The sequence below is a fragment of the Embiotoca jacksoni genome, unplaced genomic scaffold (assembly GCF_022577435.1).
Source record: "Embiotoca jacksoni isolate LCO1_2020_lvr unplaced genomic scaffold, fEmbJac1.0.p SCAF_9, whole genome shotgun sequence".
Taxonomy (NCBI): Eukaryota; Metazoa; Chordata; class Actinopteri; family Embiotocidae; genus Embiotoca; species Embiotoca jacksoni.
The window spans coordinates 8,621,068-8,637,436 of record NW_027185447.1 but is presented as its reverse complement, the minus strand read 5'-3'; the positions used below and the strand labels follow the sequence as shown (position 1 = coordinate 8,637,436).

General features: G+C 41.2%; 1 protein-coding gene across 2 annotated transcripts in view; it reads left to right on the top strand.

Annotated features, from left to right (window-relative positions):
• clstn1 (calsyntenin 1) overlaps positions 1–16,369 on the top strand; it is a 37,702-nt gene that overhangs the window by 10,736 nt on the left and 10,597 nt on the right. Inside the window, exons 2-13 of one of the 2 annotated variants that reach the window (XM_069141222.1) lie at positions 3,317–3,439; positions 6,490–6,519; positions 8,144–8,339; positions 9,950–10,158; positions 10,975–11,124; positions 11,388–11,573; positions 11,702–11,950; positions 13,433–13,554; positions 13,676–13,838; positions 14,237–14,287; positions 15,346–15,503; positions 16,028–16,176. In XM_069141222.1, the coding sequence (XP_068997323.1) occupies positions 3,317–3,439; positions 6,490–6,519; positions 8,144–8,339; positions 9,950–10,158; positions 10,975–11,124; positions 11,388–11,573; positions 11,702–11,950; positions 13,433–13,554; positions 13,676–13,838; positions 14,237–14,287; positions 15,346–15,503; positions 16,028–16,176 (1,786 nt within the window). The remainder of the gene's footprint in view (positions 1–3,316; positions 3,440–6,489; positions 6,520–8,143; positions 8,340–9,949; positions 10,159–10,974; positions 11,125–11,387; positions 11,574–11,701; positions 11,951–13,432; positions 13,555–13,675; positions 13,839–14,236; positions 14,288–15,345; positions 15,504–16,027; positions 16,177–16,369) is intronic. The other variant, XM_069141223.1, reaches the window with a different exon arrangement.

Genomic DNA, 16,369 nt, shown 5'->3' with positions numbered 1-16,369 from the left:
CTGTGGAAGTCAAAGCAGATTATTGCAGTAGTCTGGCCGGCAATCTGTCTGAAGACATCCACCTCACTGCAGGTCACGAGACGCTGAGCAAAGACTTCATCAATACAGACTCACTGGCAAGCTCATCTACTCCTTCCTATTAACCGCTGATTTGCAGGACAATATTTAACCAGGGATGTGAAGTGATTTTAAATCTCCATGTAGATCTGAGACGTGGGGATACACTTTTCATTTTGGCAAAGGCCTTTCTTACAGTGGAACTGTTTAAATTGAAATGGCAGTAGTCTTTGGACTAATGTTCTTTATGCCTTGTTAAGCGTAGGCTCTGTCAGGTAGCCATCATCATGCTGTGTTTTGTTGTGCTGTGTTCAATTATTAAATAATGTTTTATGCAGCTGGGGATTTTAATTAATTTTTTTTTAACTTTGTAACTGTTTTTTCAATCCCTGAGAATTACACTGAATTGTGTGACGACATAAATGGAAGTAATTTGCGTCGCTGAAATTGGATTTGGCATGATTGACATTTAATGTCATCTGTAAACATCTTAATTATTTATTTATGCTGTCGTGGGTTTTCGCTTTATTTACTTTCCATTTGAAGATCACAATTTAATTGTAGCACAGGTCGTGCTACTGAACGTCAGGCGTCTTTCTGTGAGTCAGATGACGCATGTGTGATGTCGACTCTTTCTGCAACATAAAAGAGCTGCAGATTTAATTCCACGTACTGCAAATAGGATTTAACTGCAAAGACTCAAAGGGGAAATGGTGTTACTGCTGTTAAATCTGCATGTATTAATTTGTGTAAGTCAGCAAGTAGCAACATGCCTTTGTAAATGTTTTAATGAGCTTTTGGGTCAGCTGACATGAAGTTTTTGAAACCTTTATGTATATAATGTTGAGTACAAACTTACATTTTTCAGAGTTTAAAATACACAAAACTGCAGTTAAAATGTACAGTTGTGGACGTGTTACAAGCCCGGTGACGCTGACAACAGTAATTAATCTGTCTATTGAAACAAGGTTGACTTTGGAGATGAGTGTTGTGTGCATAATGTTTGATTGTGCATGTTTAACCGGATAAATGTGGTCTGGAGGATGCTTCTTTCAGGTTTTGCATTGTCATCAATGTCAAACAACTAAACATGTAAAATTTGTATCTAAATGGATTTTTTTAATAGGATTTTTTTTAATATCTGATATGTCAGCATTTTCAAATGATTTTTGCCAATTGCCAATATTTGCACGTTCTCTCTGTTATTAAAAAAAAATCGGTTGTTGTGATCAGGATGACTTTTAAGATGGACAGTTATTTTTTTGGTTTGAGGGAATGTTATGTGGTTCCATCTCGCATGACCAACACTTAACCGTTGTTGCACATAGCATCTTTGCATTTCTATTGAAGACGACTGGAGTTAGCGTCATGGATTAATTAATACATAGTGGTGTAAGCATATCTGAATAGCGGCCTGTTTATCACGATACTTGCAGTTTAATTTTATGGCATTTTTTTTTTTTTTATATATATCCTGTTAAACATGCCAAAATATGTGTGCATTTGCTCAGGATACCAAAACAAAGTAATAATGTAGGCTTCTGGACAGCAATATCTACAATAAGTTATTCTTGTAAGCAGTAGCGAACTCTCCTTTCAACAGTGCTTTCAGTCGACTAATAACAAAATGGGCCTTATAGTCACGAACTAAACTGTTAAAGGCTTTTATTTAAGAAACTCAGCAGTGGAACCTTTTGCTGCAGCGCGATCATTTAGAGTTGAAAAGCTCATAAAGCAGGGAATTAAATTTTTACTTATTTACTAAAAGTCAATATGGACTTCGTTGCTTTTTGTCCCAGAGACTTGGATCTTACAGAAAAGTGAACGAACATAGAACTTTATTTCTAGCTGACAAGAGTTAATTTCATGTTACTCATAACAACTTAAATATAGCATGTGTTACTAAAATTCAAGGGAATGCTCCTGTTTAACCACGGTCAAATTATCACGTTTTATAAATTATGAATGCGGATCATTGTCAACCTCAGACAGATTGTGTAACTGGAACTGTTTCCCTACATTACATTTGGGCCACATTATTTTGTTGTGGTCGATTATTCCTGCCATTGATTGTTTAGGCTGTTGCAGCCGTTCAATGTTTGGAAGACTACATGGTCTGGTCACATTGAATATATCAGACACATGTTTACATTTTCAAGAACAGTGCGGTTTATTTGAGGACAGAGGAAGCAGTGCGTAGAGACTTTAACTCGCTCTGGCTCTCCATCTTCGGTAGCCGCAAAAGAAACAAAATAATGCTTCTTTTTTTTTTTTTTGTGATCAAACAGTTAAAAAAAAATAGAGCTGTTACTAACAAGGCAGTTATGTAACGGTTCCCTCATGCGTTACTGTGCCTGAAGTAAATCTATCACTCCAAAAACTACAGTCACAGGGTGATCTGGACATCCTGTTTTTTGTGCTTTGCCTGGTGTGGTTGCGTTTCCCTGCGGATCTGTCCCCCGCAGCACTCCGTCAGACAGAGTTAGCATTACCTTTTGCAGATCAGTAGTACAGGAATGCTTGCCTCTCCTCCCGTTCTGGAGTGAGCACATATTGGCTGCAAGAGAGCTCCATCTCCCCCCCCCCCCTGCATCGACGCTGTTCCCTGAGCCGGCCCAAATATGTCACTCACTGCAGCTTTTTTCTGCAGCCGCCGGCTACAACCGAGTCCTGTAAGCAGCTGGGACGCTTCCCAGTCAGATGAGCACCCGTAGCTGCAAACAGGCCTGAAAGTTCGGAGTCAAGAGTCTTGACCACCCGTGTGGTACCGCTGTCAAAACCAATTCACTGATATCATAGTGGATCTGTCTCTTAGGACGGTGCTGGTGTGGAAGGCATCATAAAAGCATCTTGAAATGATCTGGTTTCATAATTGAACAATACAGTATCAAGAACATTGTAGATTTAAGATGGAGTAGGATGTTCAGCACAGTGGTTTTCATCCCACTCTGTGTGACACCAGCTGAACTAGTTTCCTCTCAAACGTGCACAGCTTTGGTCCTCTCTGGCTCGTGGTTGCCTGTTCCTGCTGGAGGTGATCCTTTTATTTTCTGCGGTGCTTCTAAAAATAACGTTAAAAGCATCCAAAACCGAATTAAAAATTTATACTTAAGCTGCATCGGAGGGGGGAGATAAAAGTTAGACGAGAAATTTTAGCAAACGGACATGAAATGAGATCATTAAAAACGCGTCAGTTTCTATTTCAGTTGTCTTTCAAGACAGAAATTAGACACTGACACTATTTCTCTGTTTCTCACAGTCAACAAGCACAAACCATGGATCGAGACGACGTACCACGGCATCGTAACGGAAAATGACGACAAAGTTCTTCTGGACCCGCCTCTAATTGCACTGGACAAGGATGCTCCTCTACGCTATGCAGGTGAGGAAGAGCGTTTACTGCTGCCGCCGCCATCCCTTCACTGTACTCAGGAAAGAAACCCTGGTCATTTTGCAGTAAATGCAAGAGAAAAACATATCCACTAAGCTTTGAGACTGTAACACATGCTGGACGCAGAAAAACCCGCATGAATAATTTACATTTTCATAAACATCTCATGGATATCGATACGAACATTTCAAGACACATGATATTTTTTTCGAACGGATTACTGAACTGAGCTGAATTAATTATTTTCATCAAATGAAATAGAAAGCAAGCTTTACTTAATATGTAAGTACAGCCTCTAATCTAGACTCAGCGTCATGCTTTGAAATCGTGAGCATGTCATGGTTTATGCATGAAGGTCTCCCTCCCTGCTGGGTGTTTTAATATGTCTTAATTCTGTCGGTCATAAAGGTTATATCTGAGATAAACTAAAATGAAATTATCACTGACTCAGTCGTGAAGAAGACAGTAGCCATCAAATCGTACTCTTTTTCCTTTGTTCATTGTTGAATAACTTGTGGTTGCCTGTCACTGACATACAGCTGGCTACCATATCCTCCGGATCGGCCCTTTTCATATTCAGATCAAAACACTTTTTCATGTTTTTTTTTTTTGTTTTTTTTCCCTCCCAGTGGAAGAGAGGCACAATTAGTGCGCTTTATGTACGAAGGCAGCGTTAGCTCTGGGTTGTTGTTTTTTTTTGTTTTTTTTCCATCATGCCAGGATTGACTTTGGCCAGGATTCAAAGCACCACAGCCCTGGAAATGATTTCCCACCATTTCACATCCCATGAGTTGTGTGATCTTTTGTCTGCTGCTCTCTTCACACTTTGTGCTCTCACTAGACTTCATATGACCATTTTAATCTCAGATTACTTCTCCTGATTTAGACTGCGAGGCTTTAACCTCCACGTGCTGGCCTCAGGACATGGCAAATGTAATATTCTTCGCAACGTCATGTGAAATTTGATAATTCTCCAGAGCTGATGGCTGTTTTGGATGACAACCTCAACAAGAGGCCCAGCAGTCGAATAAAATGCACATTCTCCGCATGACGTTTGTCTCCTTTCACAGTAAATTAGTGTTGAATACAGAGCCTGGCGCTCCCACTTCTTTCAGCTGGGGCTCCCCTCTTTTGATGAGCAGCGTTTTGAGAACGGACTGTGTGTTCCTGTGAACCAAGTTCTCTCGAGACAGAGCGAGCGGTCGGGCTTCACGTGGCAGCAGCGGTGACCCGCTCTGTCGTGTCAGCCTCCTTCTAGTTAGTCCATCTGTGCCAACAAACAGAGTTCACTGTAAAGCTGACTCACAGGCCATTCAGAGGCGTAATCCCAGACTGGAGTCAGATCACGGTGAACAGGTGAACCATGAACGAGGAAGTTAGTGTGTATATTAGGGGTGGAGCAGTTAAGGTAAAAAGAGTCCCACTCCTTCATCGCATTTCTGTATTGTTCAAGTCATTTGAAGTAGGTTATGAGGCACGTGCAGAAAGAAAATCGAATGACTATTAAGAAAGAAAGAAAAGACTCGTGCCAATAACCCAGAGAAACATTCGCCAGCAGTCTGATGAATGGGAGCACTGTGGGTTCAGCGTTACCTATGATGACGATGACGGAAAACAAACGGTGGATAAAACGGCGACTTTGTGCGAGCGCTGCAAGCACGTGTTACTTATGCTAGCAGCGATGGAAGAAGACATCCCAGTGCCCAGTGAGCCCCCTTCACAGTGCAAGGAGGAGAGAGTCGGGTTGGAAAGGGCAGCTCCTTCTGCCAGGAGCATCTAAACAGCCTCTTTATGTAGATTCAGACAGGGCACAATCCAGAACTAAAGCATCGGGGGGGGGGTGTTTATAGCAATAGACATGCAGCCCTATGTAGTCTCGGAGGGTATAAGATCTCAAGCATACGGTTGAAGTGCTCGAGCTGCGCTGTAACATGCCCTCCTGCCCACACTTGAGTGTGTGCCTCCAATTAGAAAACCTACACTTTAAATAAAGACGCTGCATGTTCTTAGCCAGAGTTTTGTCAAGTCAAACAACGAACTGTTTTTTTTTTTTTTTTTTGCCGAGCACATTAGAAGCATAAATGTACCGAACTGAACATAAATGACCACAAAACCGTGAAATGAACTGAACGGGAAATGTTTGCGAACCGTTCCATCCGCAGTGTATATTAGGCTGATGTACTGACTGCACTGTACAGTCACTGTAAGTATTTCAGTCAGGGCGATTGGTGATTGATGACTGTGCTCTACAGGAGTAATGAACAAGATGACAAGAACATATCCTTCATTTCTGCAGCATAGTTCCTGCAAATAGGTTATCTTATTGATAAGAGAATATGTGAATGTTCAGATTATCCTTCATGATGCAAGGCCAGCGAGACTAATGAAAAGCTGAGGAATTCCTCAAACCCTGGTGGGAGTTGGTCGTTAAAGGCCATTACTCCCACTGCATGACGGGCCTTAACGGCAGCCTCCAACGGGACATCCATGCATTAGCTGCACCCGCTTCTCCTTCACTAATGTGAAATCCATTTCTAATTGTTCAGCAGGTGAAAACCCACCGGAGGCTGTGACAGGGATTTAAATCAGTCAGCTGAGCAGAAAAGGACTTCATCATTTTGCACTGCCGAGATTTCTTCACCTTCTCAGTACATGTTTTAAATTATTGTCAAACAAAGTGATTGGATCATTGACAAATTGGTTTCCACTAAACACAAGTGTGACATTTTGAGAAGAGGAGCAGACTTTCTACAATCCTCCAAAATATGCTGGTTTTGAAAAGTGAGATTTTGGTTTCTTGTTTTGGGATTTTCTGAGTCATTGATAATACTGCAAAGGCTATAACACAACCAGTGTTTCTTAAATGTATGAATCCCTCCTTTTTTTTTTTTTTTTTTTTTTAACTGGCAGAAGTTTTTCTGATGGTGGTTCTGTAAGCCTAAAGCGAGAGTATGTTTCCTTTCTGTCCTCTCTGTGTTTTCTCTGAGCTCCTAACTCTTCTTTCCACTGATCTGGGTTTATCTTCTCTCCCTTCTTTGTAGAGAGTTTTGAGGTGACCCTCACTGAAGAAGGTGATCTTGGGCTCTTTCTTCTGCCTTGTGCTTACTTGTTACTATTAACCCACTAACGCAAAAAACAGCATCCACACTTTTACACAGAAAACTCCCGCCATGCTCTGTAATTTCCCCCCATTTTGGTTTTTCTCGACCTTGCGTTTTTTTCTCACCCTGAATTCTTTGGAGTTCCAACAGCTGGATGAAAAGTGTGATGTGGGGCTGACTGCTCTTAGAAATATCTGTGCATGAGACATCCATTGCAGTTTGCAGACCCTAACAGTTTTTCAGCTGTCACAAGGAAACAGAAAGCTGCTTAAAAAACAGGACTTCTCAGTCACTTTGCTGCCTTTTTGTCCGATCCAGTTCTTTCAATTAATAAACATGGAAGGCTCAGGCAATTTGTGGCACAATTATAAATGATAATATGAAGTCAAATCTAAAGCTTGCATAAGAGGATATCATAACCTCTTGACTTTCATGGCAATTGGAGCAGAAATTGACACCAGAATTGTTTCTCTCAAAGCAAAAGAAGGCTCTGAAAAAGTCTTAAAGACACCAAGCATGCTCGTGGTGCCTCTTTGTGACCTCTAATGCAGTTACAGTGACTCCTGTGGACTCTTCTGACATTTAAATCTTCAGAATGAGATTGCTGGGATTGTTAACTAATGCAAACTCTCTCTGCTGCAAAGTTTCTGTTGTTGCATCTTTGCCTCAGTGGATCTCTTTGAGTTAGTTCTCCACCACTAATCTCCACCATTAGCATGGCTGCAGTTGTCATTTGATGTGGATGTCAAGCAAGTTGATATTTCTAACCCCAGTTCTCATCCAGTACTTTTTTGTTTGTTTGAATACTGTTATTGTACTGGTTCAGTTCTCTATGATTTTGTGATTTATTTATCTTTTTATTTGGATTCATTGCAGTAGCTTTGGATGAGGCAAAATTACACAGGAAGACTTTATTTAATTGTGAAGAAATATTACAGGAAGTGTTGTCTGAGATTTTATTTTTCTTTCACAGACGTTTTAGGGTTTTGATGGCTGAATTAGTGCTGTATCACCTAATCACAATGCTCTCTATTGATAGGAGCTTTAATTTTTTTTTAAATTTCTTTTGTTTATATTAATTATTGTTTCTCATAAGATAGGTTTTAATTTGTATTCATTACAGAGATAAATGCTTCTCGCTTTCTAATACTGTGCTCTCTGTACTGGTTTGAGCTTGGTTTCATGACTTTGATTTATAATATCTATAAGTACTCCTGTGAAATGCCTGTCCACTTATTTTCAGTTTCTGCCTGCATGACTGGATGCAATGTTTTCAAGTGGCTTGGAAAATACACTCTGTCTACTGATACTAAATGTCCCACACCCTCTCCCGACTCCCACCAACTACTCACCCATGTGACAGTGCGTTTGGGCTTCCTCCACAGACACCACGCACACCAATCTACAACTCCCCGGCTCCCAAAACCTGTGGCTGGTGTTTTTTTGTTTTGTTTTGTTTTGTTTTTTTTGCTTGAATTAATTTGTTTTGTAGTTAACATCTTTTTTTCTTTTTTTTTTTTAATCTTTAATTTAAATTTCACCGCTATCGTCAGTTATTCTGAGCAAACTCTCTTTTGGCTCTTAACGTGTTCAGGTGAGATTTGCGGCTTCAGGATCCATGGGCAGAATGTACCCTTCGAGGCAGTGGTCCTGGACAAGTCCACTGGCGAAGGGGTGATTAGGGCCAAGGACAAGCTGGACTGCGAGCTGCAGAAGGAGCACACCTTCACCATCCAGGCCTATGACTGTGGAGAGGGTCCTGATGGCGCCAACATGAAGAAATCCCACAAGTGAGTCTGCCAGCTCAAAAGTCTCAGTACCTGATCTGATCCCTGAGTTTTCCTCCATCTTAACCAGACTGTGTGTTCTGCAGTGATTTCAGAAAAGTCTTATCACCTCACAGAAAAGATATACACTGATTATTCTGTAAACACAAAATGAAGACCTACAGTCTCATATCTATCTGGAATATTTTAGGGTACTTGAACACATTAGGTGTGGTTCATTCGAACTATGATGCATTTACTGGCTATTTTGGTTGGTTTGTGAGAGCAAAGCGAAGGCACCACAGGACTGTGTTAAAATAATTATGTGGTTTTACAATGAAATTAAAAGCGAAGTTACTATTAAATCTTTATGCTCATTGTGGGACATGTCAAGGGAGTCTTGTCCCAATTCAGCCTTATAATAATCCATTATCATTTAGTAACATGAATGCACATAAGGACTAATGTGAGGATTTTCCCTCATCAGAGAGTAAAAAAGAGTGTAATGAGCTACTTAATTGCTCTTCCCCTGTCCAAAAATGAATGAAGTTTGCTATTGCCTGTAATATCACAGTATAAGACTGGAAGTATGTTTTTTGTGTAGGTTCTGTTTGTCATTACTGATGACGAGTTATTTGTTTATGAGAATTGTCAACAGACAATTAAGCTGCAACTATTTTCATCCTACATTGTTTCAGTTGTTTTTAAGGAAAAGATTTGTCGTTTGAAGATTTAATGCTTGTCATTGTCTTAAATTTGACGTAAGGACTTTAGTCGAACAAAAATGAGACATTTAAAGAGGTCATCTTGGCACTGGTCTTTTGTCACTGTTTTATGCTATTTTATAGGCTAAGTGATTAAATAACCTAGAAAGTAATCAGTGGATATATTTGTTTGTGAGGGCTTTGTGACACCACAGAAGATATATAAACAAAAAGATCCATCACAGTAGCAGGGTTGGATTTCTCTATGTGGGTCCAAGTGGTGCTGATGATGCAGGATAACAGTTGCCAAAACAACAAAATGAACAAATTCTCTGCCAGTCCACATGACTTCATGTTTACTCCTTTCTTTCTACGATTTGTAAGAAACAACACGGGCGGCACGGTGGTGCAGTGGTTAGCACTGTCACCTCACAGCAAAAATGGTTCCAGGTTCGAATCCGGTCCTGGGCCTTTCTGTGCGGAGTTTGCATGTTCTCCCTGTGCTTGCGTGGGTTCTCTCCGGGTTCTCCGGCTTCCTCCCATCATCCAAAAACATGCACCTCAGGTCAGGTTACCTGGCGCCGCGCTAGTGGCAGCCTGCTGCAGCATCTCCCCCCTGAGAGCCCCCCTGCTGTAGTGAAGAAATTTCCCCTCGGGGATTAATAAAGTGTATAAAATCAAAAAAAAGATCAAATCAAAAACACGCATCTAAACTTAAAGGCAAGAATGTAAAATGTTTTTGTTTGTACAAACTCCAGGTGTGAAAGTGACCACAATTATCCATTCAAAGAGGATCCTTTTCACACAGTATATACATTTCTACGTATTCTGATGATCTCTATCAAATGTGGCAACAAAATGTTTTGCTGCTGATAACTACATCATTGAATATCCAGCTGACCGTGTCCTAACTTGAATACGTCCCTTCAGGGCCACCGTCCACATCCAAGTGAACGACATCAACGAGTATTCGCCGGTGTTCAAAGAGAAGTCGTACAAAGCCACCGTTATTGAGGGAAAGAAGTATGACAGCATCCTGAAGGTGGAAGCTGTGGACGCCGACTGCTCGTTCCAGTTCAGCCAAATCTGCAACTACGAGATCGTGACTCCCGATGTGCCGTTCACCATCGACAAAGATGGTAAGTACCTTCACGTAGCGGCCTCGTCTCCGCGCCTGCTGGGAAAAAGCTGCAGCGCACATCTAAGAGCCACGATTGTATTGACACGCATCACAAAGTCTATTGATCCGAGTAAACAATGATGCCGCAAGACGTCGTTTAGAATTCACAGCAGCTCGCTGGCGTGCAGGAGAGTGACAGCCTTTTGAAATGTCACCCAGGTTGGTCAGTGATTCGTGTCGAACTCGAGGCTTATTCATCTTCGTATCTTGTAAAAGAAAATTAAAGATCCAGTGAAAAAGACGTCTGATATCGAAGTCCAACAGATATGACGCCTCGCTGATAAATAGGAAATACAGACAGGTGATAGCGGGAAAACATCAATTGGGATGACAATACATAATGTTGATTGTGACAGCTAATCAGTGTTTGAGGTCGAAATATAAGAGCCTAAAATGAGATCTGATCTTAGTCCAACAAATTCCTTCAGTTTCTTTCTTCACTTGAATTGTCGACACTCTGCATACACACTAGCTTCATAATAATGAACTCTCAGTGTAGCATCTCAAAGAAAAATCTAAATATTATGATGTGGCCCGAAGAGATGTCAGTCAATGTATTATGCTTCTGCTTGGCTTGACAGTAAAATACTTTTTCTATGTGGCAGTTCTGTGTTATCTAAAATACTTAGTGTTTTGGGTCATATCTGCCTGAAAGGTTTTTATACCTGTTTTTGAGTCATTCTTTTCTTTTTTTTTTTACACTTCCATTTCTAGCACAACTGCAGCTTTGACCTCCTGGTACTTAAATTATCTTTTATTTCCCTGCTTCCCTCAGGTTTTATCAAGAACACAGAGAAACTGAGCTACGGCAAAGAGCACATGTATAAGTTGACTGTGACCGCCTACGACTGTGGAAAGAACCGGGCCTCCGAGGACGTGCTGGTCAAGATTAGCGTCAAGCCCACCTGCAAACCCAGCTGGCAAGGTATCAAAGCTCTCCTCTTCTCACTGTAGCTCACCAATCACCTCTGTTGATGTGCGTCTTCACAGAGGCAGTTCATACAGGCTACTATTGTGAAAAAAGTTTATTTATTTGACTCCTTTAAGGCCTTCAGTACGCTTAAGAGAACTGAGCTGAAATTCTTCTCAATGAGTAATTACTATATAGAGGCCGTGTATTTACAGCTCACCTCTTATCAGTGCTCGAAGGACATCTTTTCACTGTTTTCTCTCTCCTCTTTTTTTCAGGCTTCAATAAGAGGATTGAATACGAGCCTGGCACTGGTAGCCTTGCCCTTTTCCCCAGCATGCACTTGGAGACCTGTGATGAGCCAATCACCTCCATCCGAGCCAGTATTGATCTGGAAACCAACCACATTGGAAAGGGCTGTGACCGTGATACCTATTCCGAGAAGTCTCTACACAAGCTATGTGGTAAGCAATGGCTCCACTGGAAATGGTAGTTGTCAGTAGTTGAAATCAGGTGCTTTTTTTTTTTAATTTCTTTTTTTTAATAGATCAACATGCTGAATATAATTGCTTCTGCTGTCTTTGTTCTCTAGGAGCCAGCTCTGGCACCGTGGAGCTCCTTCCTGCACCCAGCAGCTCCGCCAACTGGACGGTAGGACTGCCCACCGATAACGGGCACGACAGCGACCAGGTGTTTGAGTTTAATGGCACCCAGGCCATCAAGATTCCTGATGGTAGGGTGAAAACCAGCCTGAAGGAGCCCTTCACCATCTCCGTGTGGATGAGGCACGGCCCCGGGGCCCACGAGAAGGAGACCATCCTCTGCAACTCTGACAAGACAGGTAGCGGCCCTTAAGAAGATGAAAATGTTTCCTAATATTTGTCTGAAATAAACGGCCGACCCACCCTATAGATTAAAACTTTCTTTCACGTTGATTAGAAAATCCTTTAATGCAAAGAATATGACATGACAACGACATGAACTGAAGTTATTTTAATTATTTATATGTTTCCAACTTTTCTGAAAAGGTTGTTTATCCATTAACTATAATCAAACGTATAAACAAATCAATTTAAAAAGAATCAGAACAAAAAGTCTGTACAGATCACAATATAAATTTCTTTCACTTTTAGGTCACAATCTTATCATATACTATAATTTACTACAACTCTTAACAAATACTAACCATTGTTAAGACAAGACATGCACTCATTTATCTGAAAACCCGTGTTTAATTGTTTTGCAGTCAGAGTGGCCTTCTCATTACTGCTGCACACATGGTGCCTGAGTGTGCCTCTGATAAAAAACAAATTTAAAAAAAAAGTGTAACTCGAGGCTGTAATGAGCGTTTGGGCTCAGCTGGCTGGCTAATAAGGCTTTGGATTTTCTTTCCCACCTCTGCCGGGCGCTCGCTGACCTTTCCATTTTTGTCGGGAGTTGTACATTTTTACGTGTGGTCACAAGCTCCTTGATCTTATTGACTGTAAAGTCTCGGCCGTGGCCAGTGAGGGCGAGGGAGCTCATCAGCTTCTGTCTGACTGCTTATATAAGAAAGATTACATCAGAACGGCTGGACAGGAAGCTCCCATCCCCATGATCCCAGCATCATTCATGACCCCCATTCAGCACAGACTTCTGCTTCACAGAAACATGAATCTCACATTCAGCTCATTTCTCATACAGTGTAGTTTTTTTTATCCCTTAATACAGAATCTACATTTTAAATATTAAAACTAAAGAGAGTGAGGTTAGAATTTACTTTACTAATTATTTTTATGTATCAACAAGGTTTATTTTTACCTGGTTTCCTCCAATAATAAAACTCTGGTTACATTTCCAGAAGAATAATTGGAGAGTAACACATTTGTAAACAGGAATCGGTTGTGAAATACGTTTCAAAACATCTTTGCCTCTGAGAATCTGATAAATCACTGCTGTAAATGCTGTAAATCACATAAACAAGAATTGCCAGCGGGGAAATGGTAATGCGCCGATAACCAATCCAAGTGAATATTTTAAAAAGAAAATTAGTTTTTTAAATCATAGTTTACATTTTTAATGCAGTGTTTATAAGTAACTTACTGCCCTCTTGCCATCAGTAGTAAATGTAATGCAGTAATAGCACAGACCACATGACATAATGTTAGTGTGTGTTAGATTCAGTTGTTGTATTGAATTAAAAGAAATACAAATACCAGCAAATGTTGTGTTTTTCAATCTTCAGTTAGTTCGTTAATAATATTCAGCCATCTTACATAAAGCACGTAGTCAGTCATTTATTCCCATTTTAGAGTTTCTCATCCAGATCTCCTCTTCTCTGCAGACATGAACAGACACCACTACTCACTCTACGTGCACAACTGCAGACTGATCTTCCTCCTCCGCCAGGACCCGTCGGAGGCAGAGAACTACAAACCAGCAGAGTTTCACTGGAAACTCGACCAGGTCGGCCGCTCCTAAAACCAAACTTTGTTGAAGTTTAGAGAATGACAGCCCCGTGTAACAAGAAATATAGCGATTAAGTCCCGGTTTCAGCTTTTCATGCCCTCTGTTGTGTCCTTCGCAGGTGTGTGACAAAGAGTGGCATCACTATGTGCTGAACATAGAGTTCCCCACTGTTTCTTTGTTTGTGGATGGGACCACCTTTGAGCCCTTCCTGGTTACAGAGGACTACCCACTGCGCACCTCCAAGATCGAAACTCAGCTCACCATCGGTGCCTGCTGGCAAGGTAAACACTTTCATTTTTGAAGGAACGCTATTCAACGACAAAAGGTAGTCATTTATGAAAAAGTCGACATGCATCATATAGAAATCTGTTTTACAACTTGTTACAATTTTTTAAGAGTTCCTCTTTCGCAAAGCTGATTCTCTTCTTCTGTAAGGTTTCACTATTTTTGAAGGTTAAATTGTAAAATAAATGTGTGCATGGTACCTGATATTCTCTTATTCCCTTTGATTCGAGCTTGTGTAAAATACAATGTTCATATTGTTTTACAGTAAGCTAACGCTGTATTAACTCTTTCTTCGATTCTGACCGTGACCTCATATTTAGCATCTGAACCTCTCCTGCAGATCCTTGACTTTCCTCCCTGTCTCTCCCTGCTCTCTTGTTTCTGTCCTCTACAGAAAACTCAGGACATGACAATGACACTGAGACAGTCTCTGAGCCCCCCTCAGGTTGCTCAAGTCTTTCCATTACTCCTCAGATATGTCCATGTGTCCACAATGTCCCACCATGCTAACTGCATCCTCATACCATTTTGACTAGAATGATTCTTATTTACATTCTAGATTTCATTTTTGTCATTACTCTGTAGCATGAGGCAGTATTGAGTCGGGTGTGATTTAAAACTACCTGATTATTTTGTGTGTTTTATTCATCCTCCATCTATTCGCTGTCGTCACTGCAGCAGCCAGGCAGCTTCTTCTTCTTTTTTTTTTTTTCTTTTTTTTTACACTACAACCTGATACACCAGCAGAGCAGAAATAGACACATAATGAGCACAAAACTGTGACCTGGCTGCAGCGATTCGTCCATGCTGACTTTTCTCACAGAGCATGACCTTGGGGTTATAAGCAGCAACTCCTGCATATCAGATAACAATCCTACAGCAGCACACAAACACTGGAAGGCTGTGACCTTCAGATGTAGAGACAGACTCTGCAGTGGTGCAGACTTATGCTCATTATGGTTCAGCAGGAAGACACGACACCGTTGTTTCACCTCTCAATCGGCAGGATTGATGCACCGCACAGTAACTCTGAAATATTCACTTATACTTAAATGTCAAGGCTCCAAATTTCAGATCAGTTTTGTGTATGCTGAGCATTTCGCTGCCCTTAAGATGGTTCCATTATTTTGTGAAAATAAGACGACTAAAGAGGATTAATTCACCCTTATCTTAGATAATCCCCTCTTTGAGTTTCTTTCTTTCTGTTGATGTCATTTCTTTTCCACAGTAAGGCAACAGTTCACCCCGTTAATGCAAATGTTGCATGTGCTGAAGGCGTGTATAAGCTCATCCATCATTTGCTCTCCGGGCCTCAGGCCTTGTGTGGGCACACATACTAACTCGCATGAACTCCACTCACGCCAGCTTTGCATATTGAGACAGCATGCTTGAATCTCCAGCCCAGAAAAGGTGACGCCTGTGAAACGTACACTTGAGTAACTACATGTTTTGTGTGTGTTTGTTACTGTTTTCTTCTCCTCGTCTCTATCCTGATGCAACCAGGCGCAAACGCTCGCATGGTTCAGTTTTTCCGGGGGAACCTTGCGGGGCTGATCATCCGCTCTGGCAAGCTGGAGAACAAGAAGGTGATCGACTGTTTGTACACCTGCAAGGAAGGACTCGATGTGCAGCTGCCTGAGGAGGTGGCTGCAGCTGTCAAGGTGAGGAGGGCACAAAACACCGAGATCCAGAACTCAGCAGTGAGGTTGAATCTGAGAGTATTTGTAAAGAAGACAGTCAAACCCAGTTGTCCCTCCCATAGGTTGCATTTATGAGTGAATTGTTATTAGTTCAACCAAGGAGAGGTTTTAATAATATTTTAAGGTCTGAAAAGGTGAGGCTTATCAAGTATTTAATATTAAAAAAGCAGAGAGTGGAAGACAAATCATGAAAAACAACTGGTTCCTTTTTTGTCAGCCCTCTCATCAACCTCTTTGGATTAAACTTGCAACCATATTGGGGTCTCTACCCCAAAATTTGGAACCACTGTTCTAACTGAAAGGTTGTATTTCAGCTGTTTTGATAATATTGTCAGGTTCTCCTGGACTATGTGTAGAACTGATTGTATGTGATGCCTGGTAAATGACTTAAATGGGCTTTCCACATGTTCTATAACAGCTCAGTCTCGTAGAATATCAAATATTTTTCACAAGTAGCCTGGAATCACCTTGTTTTCTTCTCTCAGGTGGAGTTCAACCCCAACCAGTCCTCTCTGATCGTGGAAGGCGACGACATCGATGCCTTCGACAAGGTCATGCAGCACATCTCCTACTTGAACTCCCGCCAGTTCCCGACCCCTGGGATCAGGCACCTTCGTATCTCCACCACCGTCAAGTAAGATGCTAAAAATACTTTTTATTATGCTCTCTGCTCGGTCTCTGTACTGTCTCCTCATCCAGCTGCAGCCATCTATGAAACGAGTCCTTTTTACCTTGTAGACATTCAGAGAGGGTTCGTCTTGTTACTTAAAATTTAAGGAAGGTGTGCTGAGGTAAAATCGAGGTCAGGAGTTTTACGTGCTTTCCAT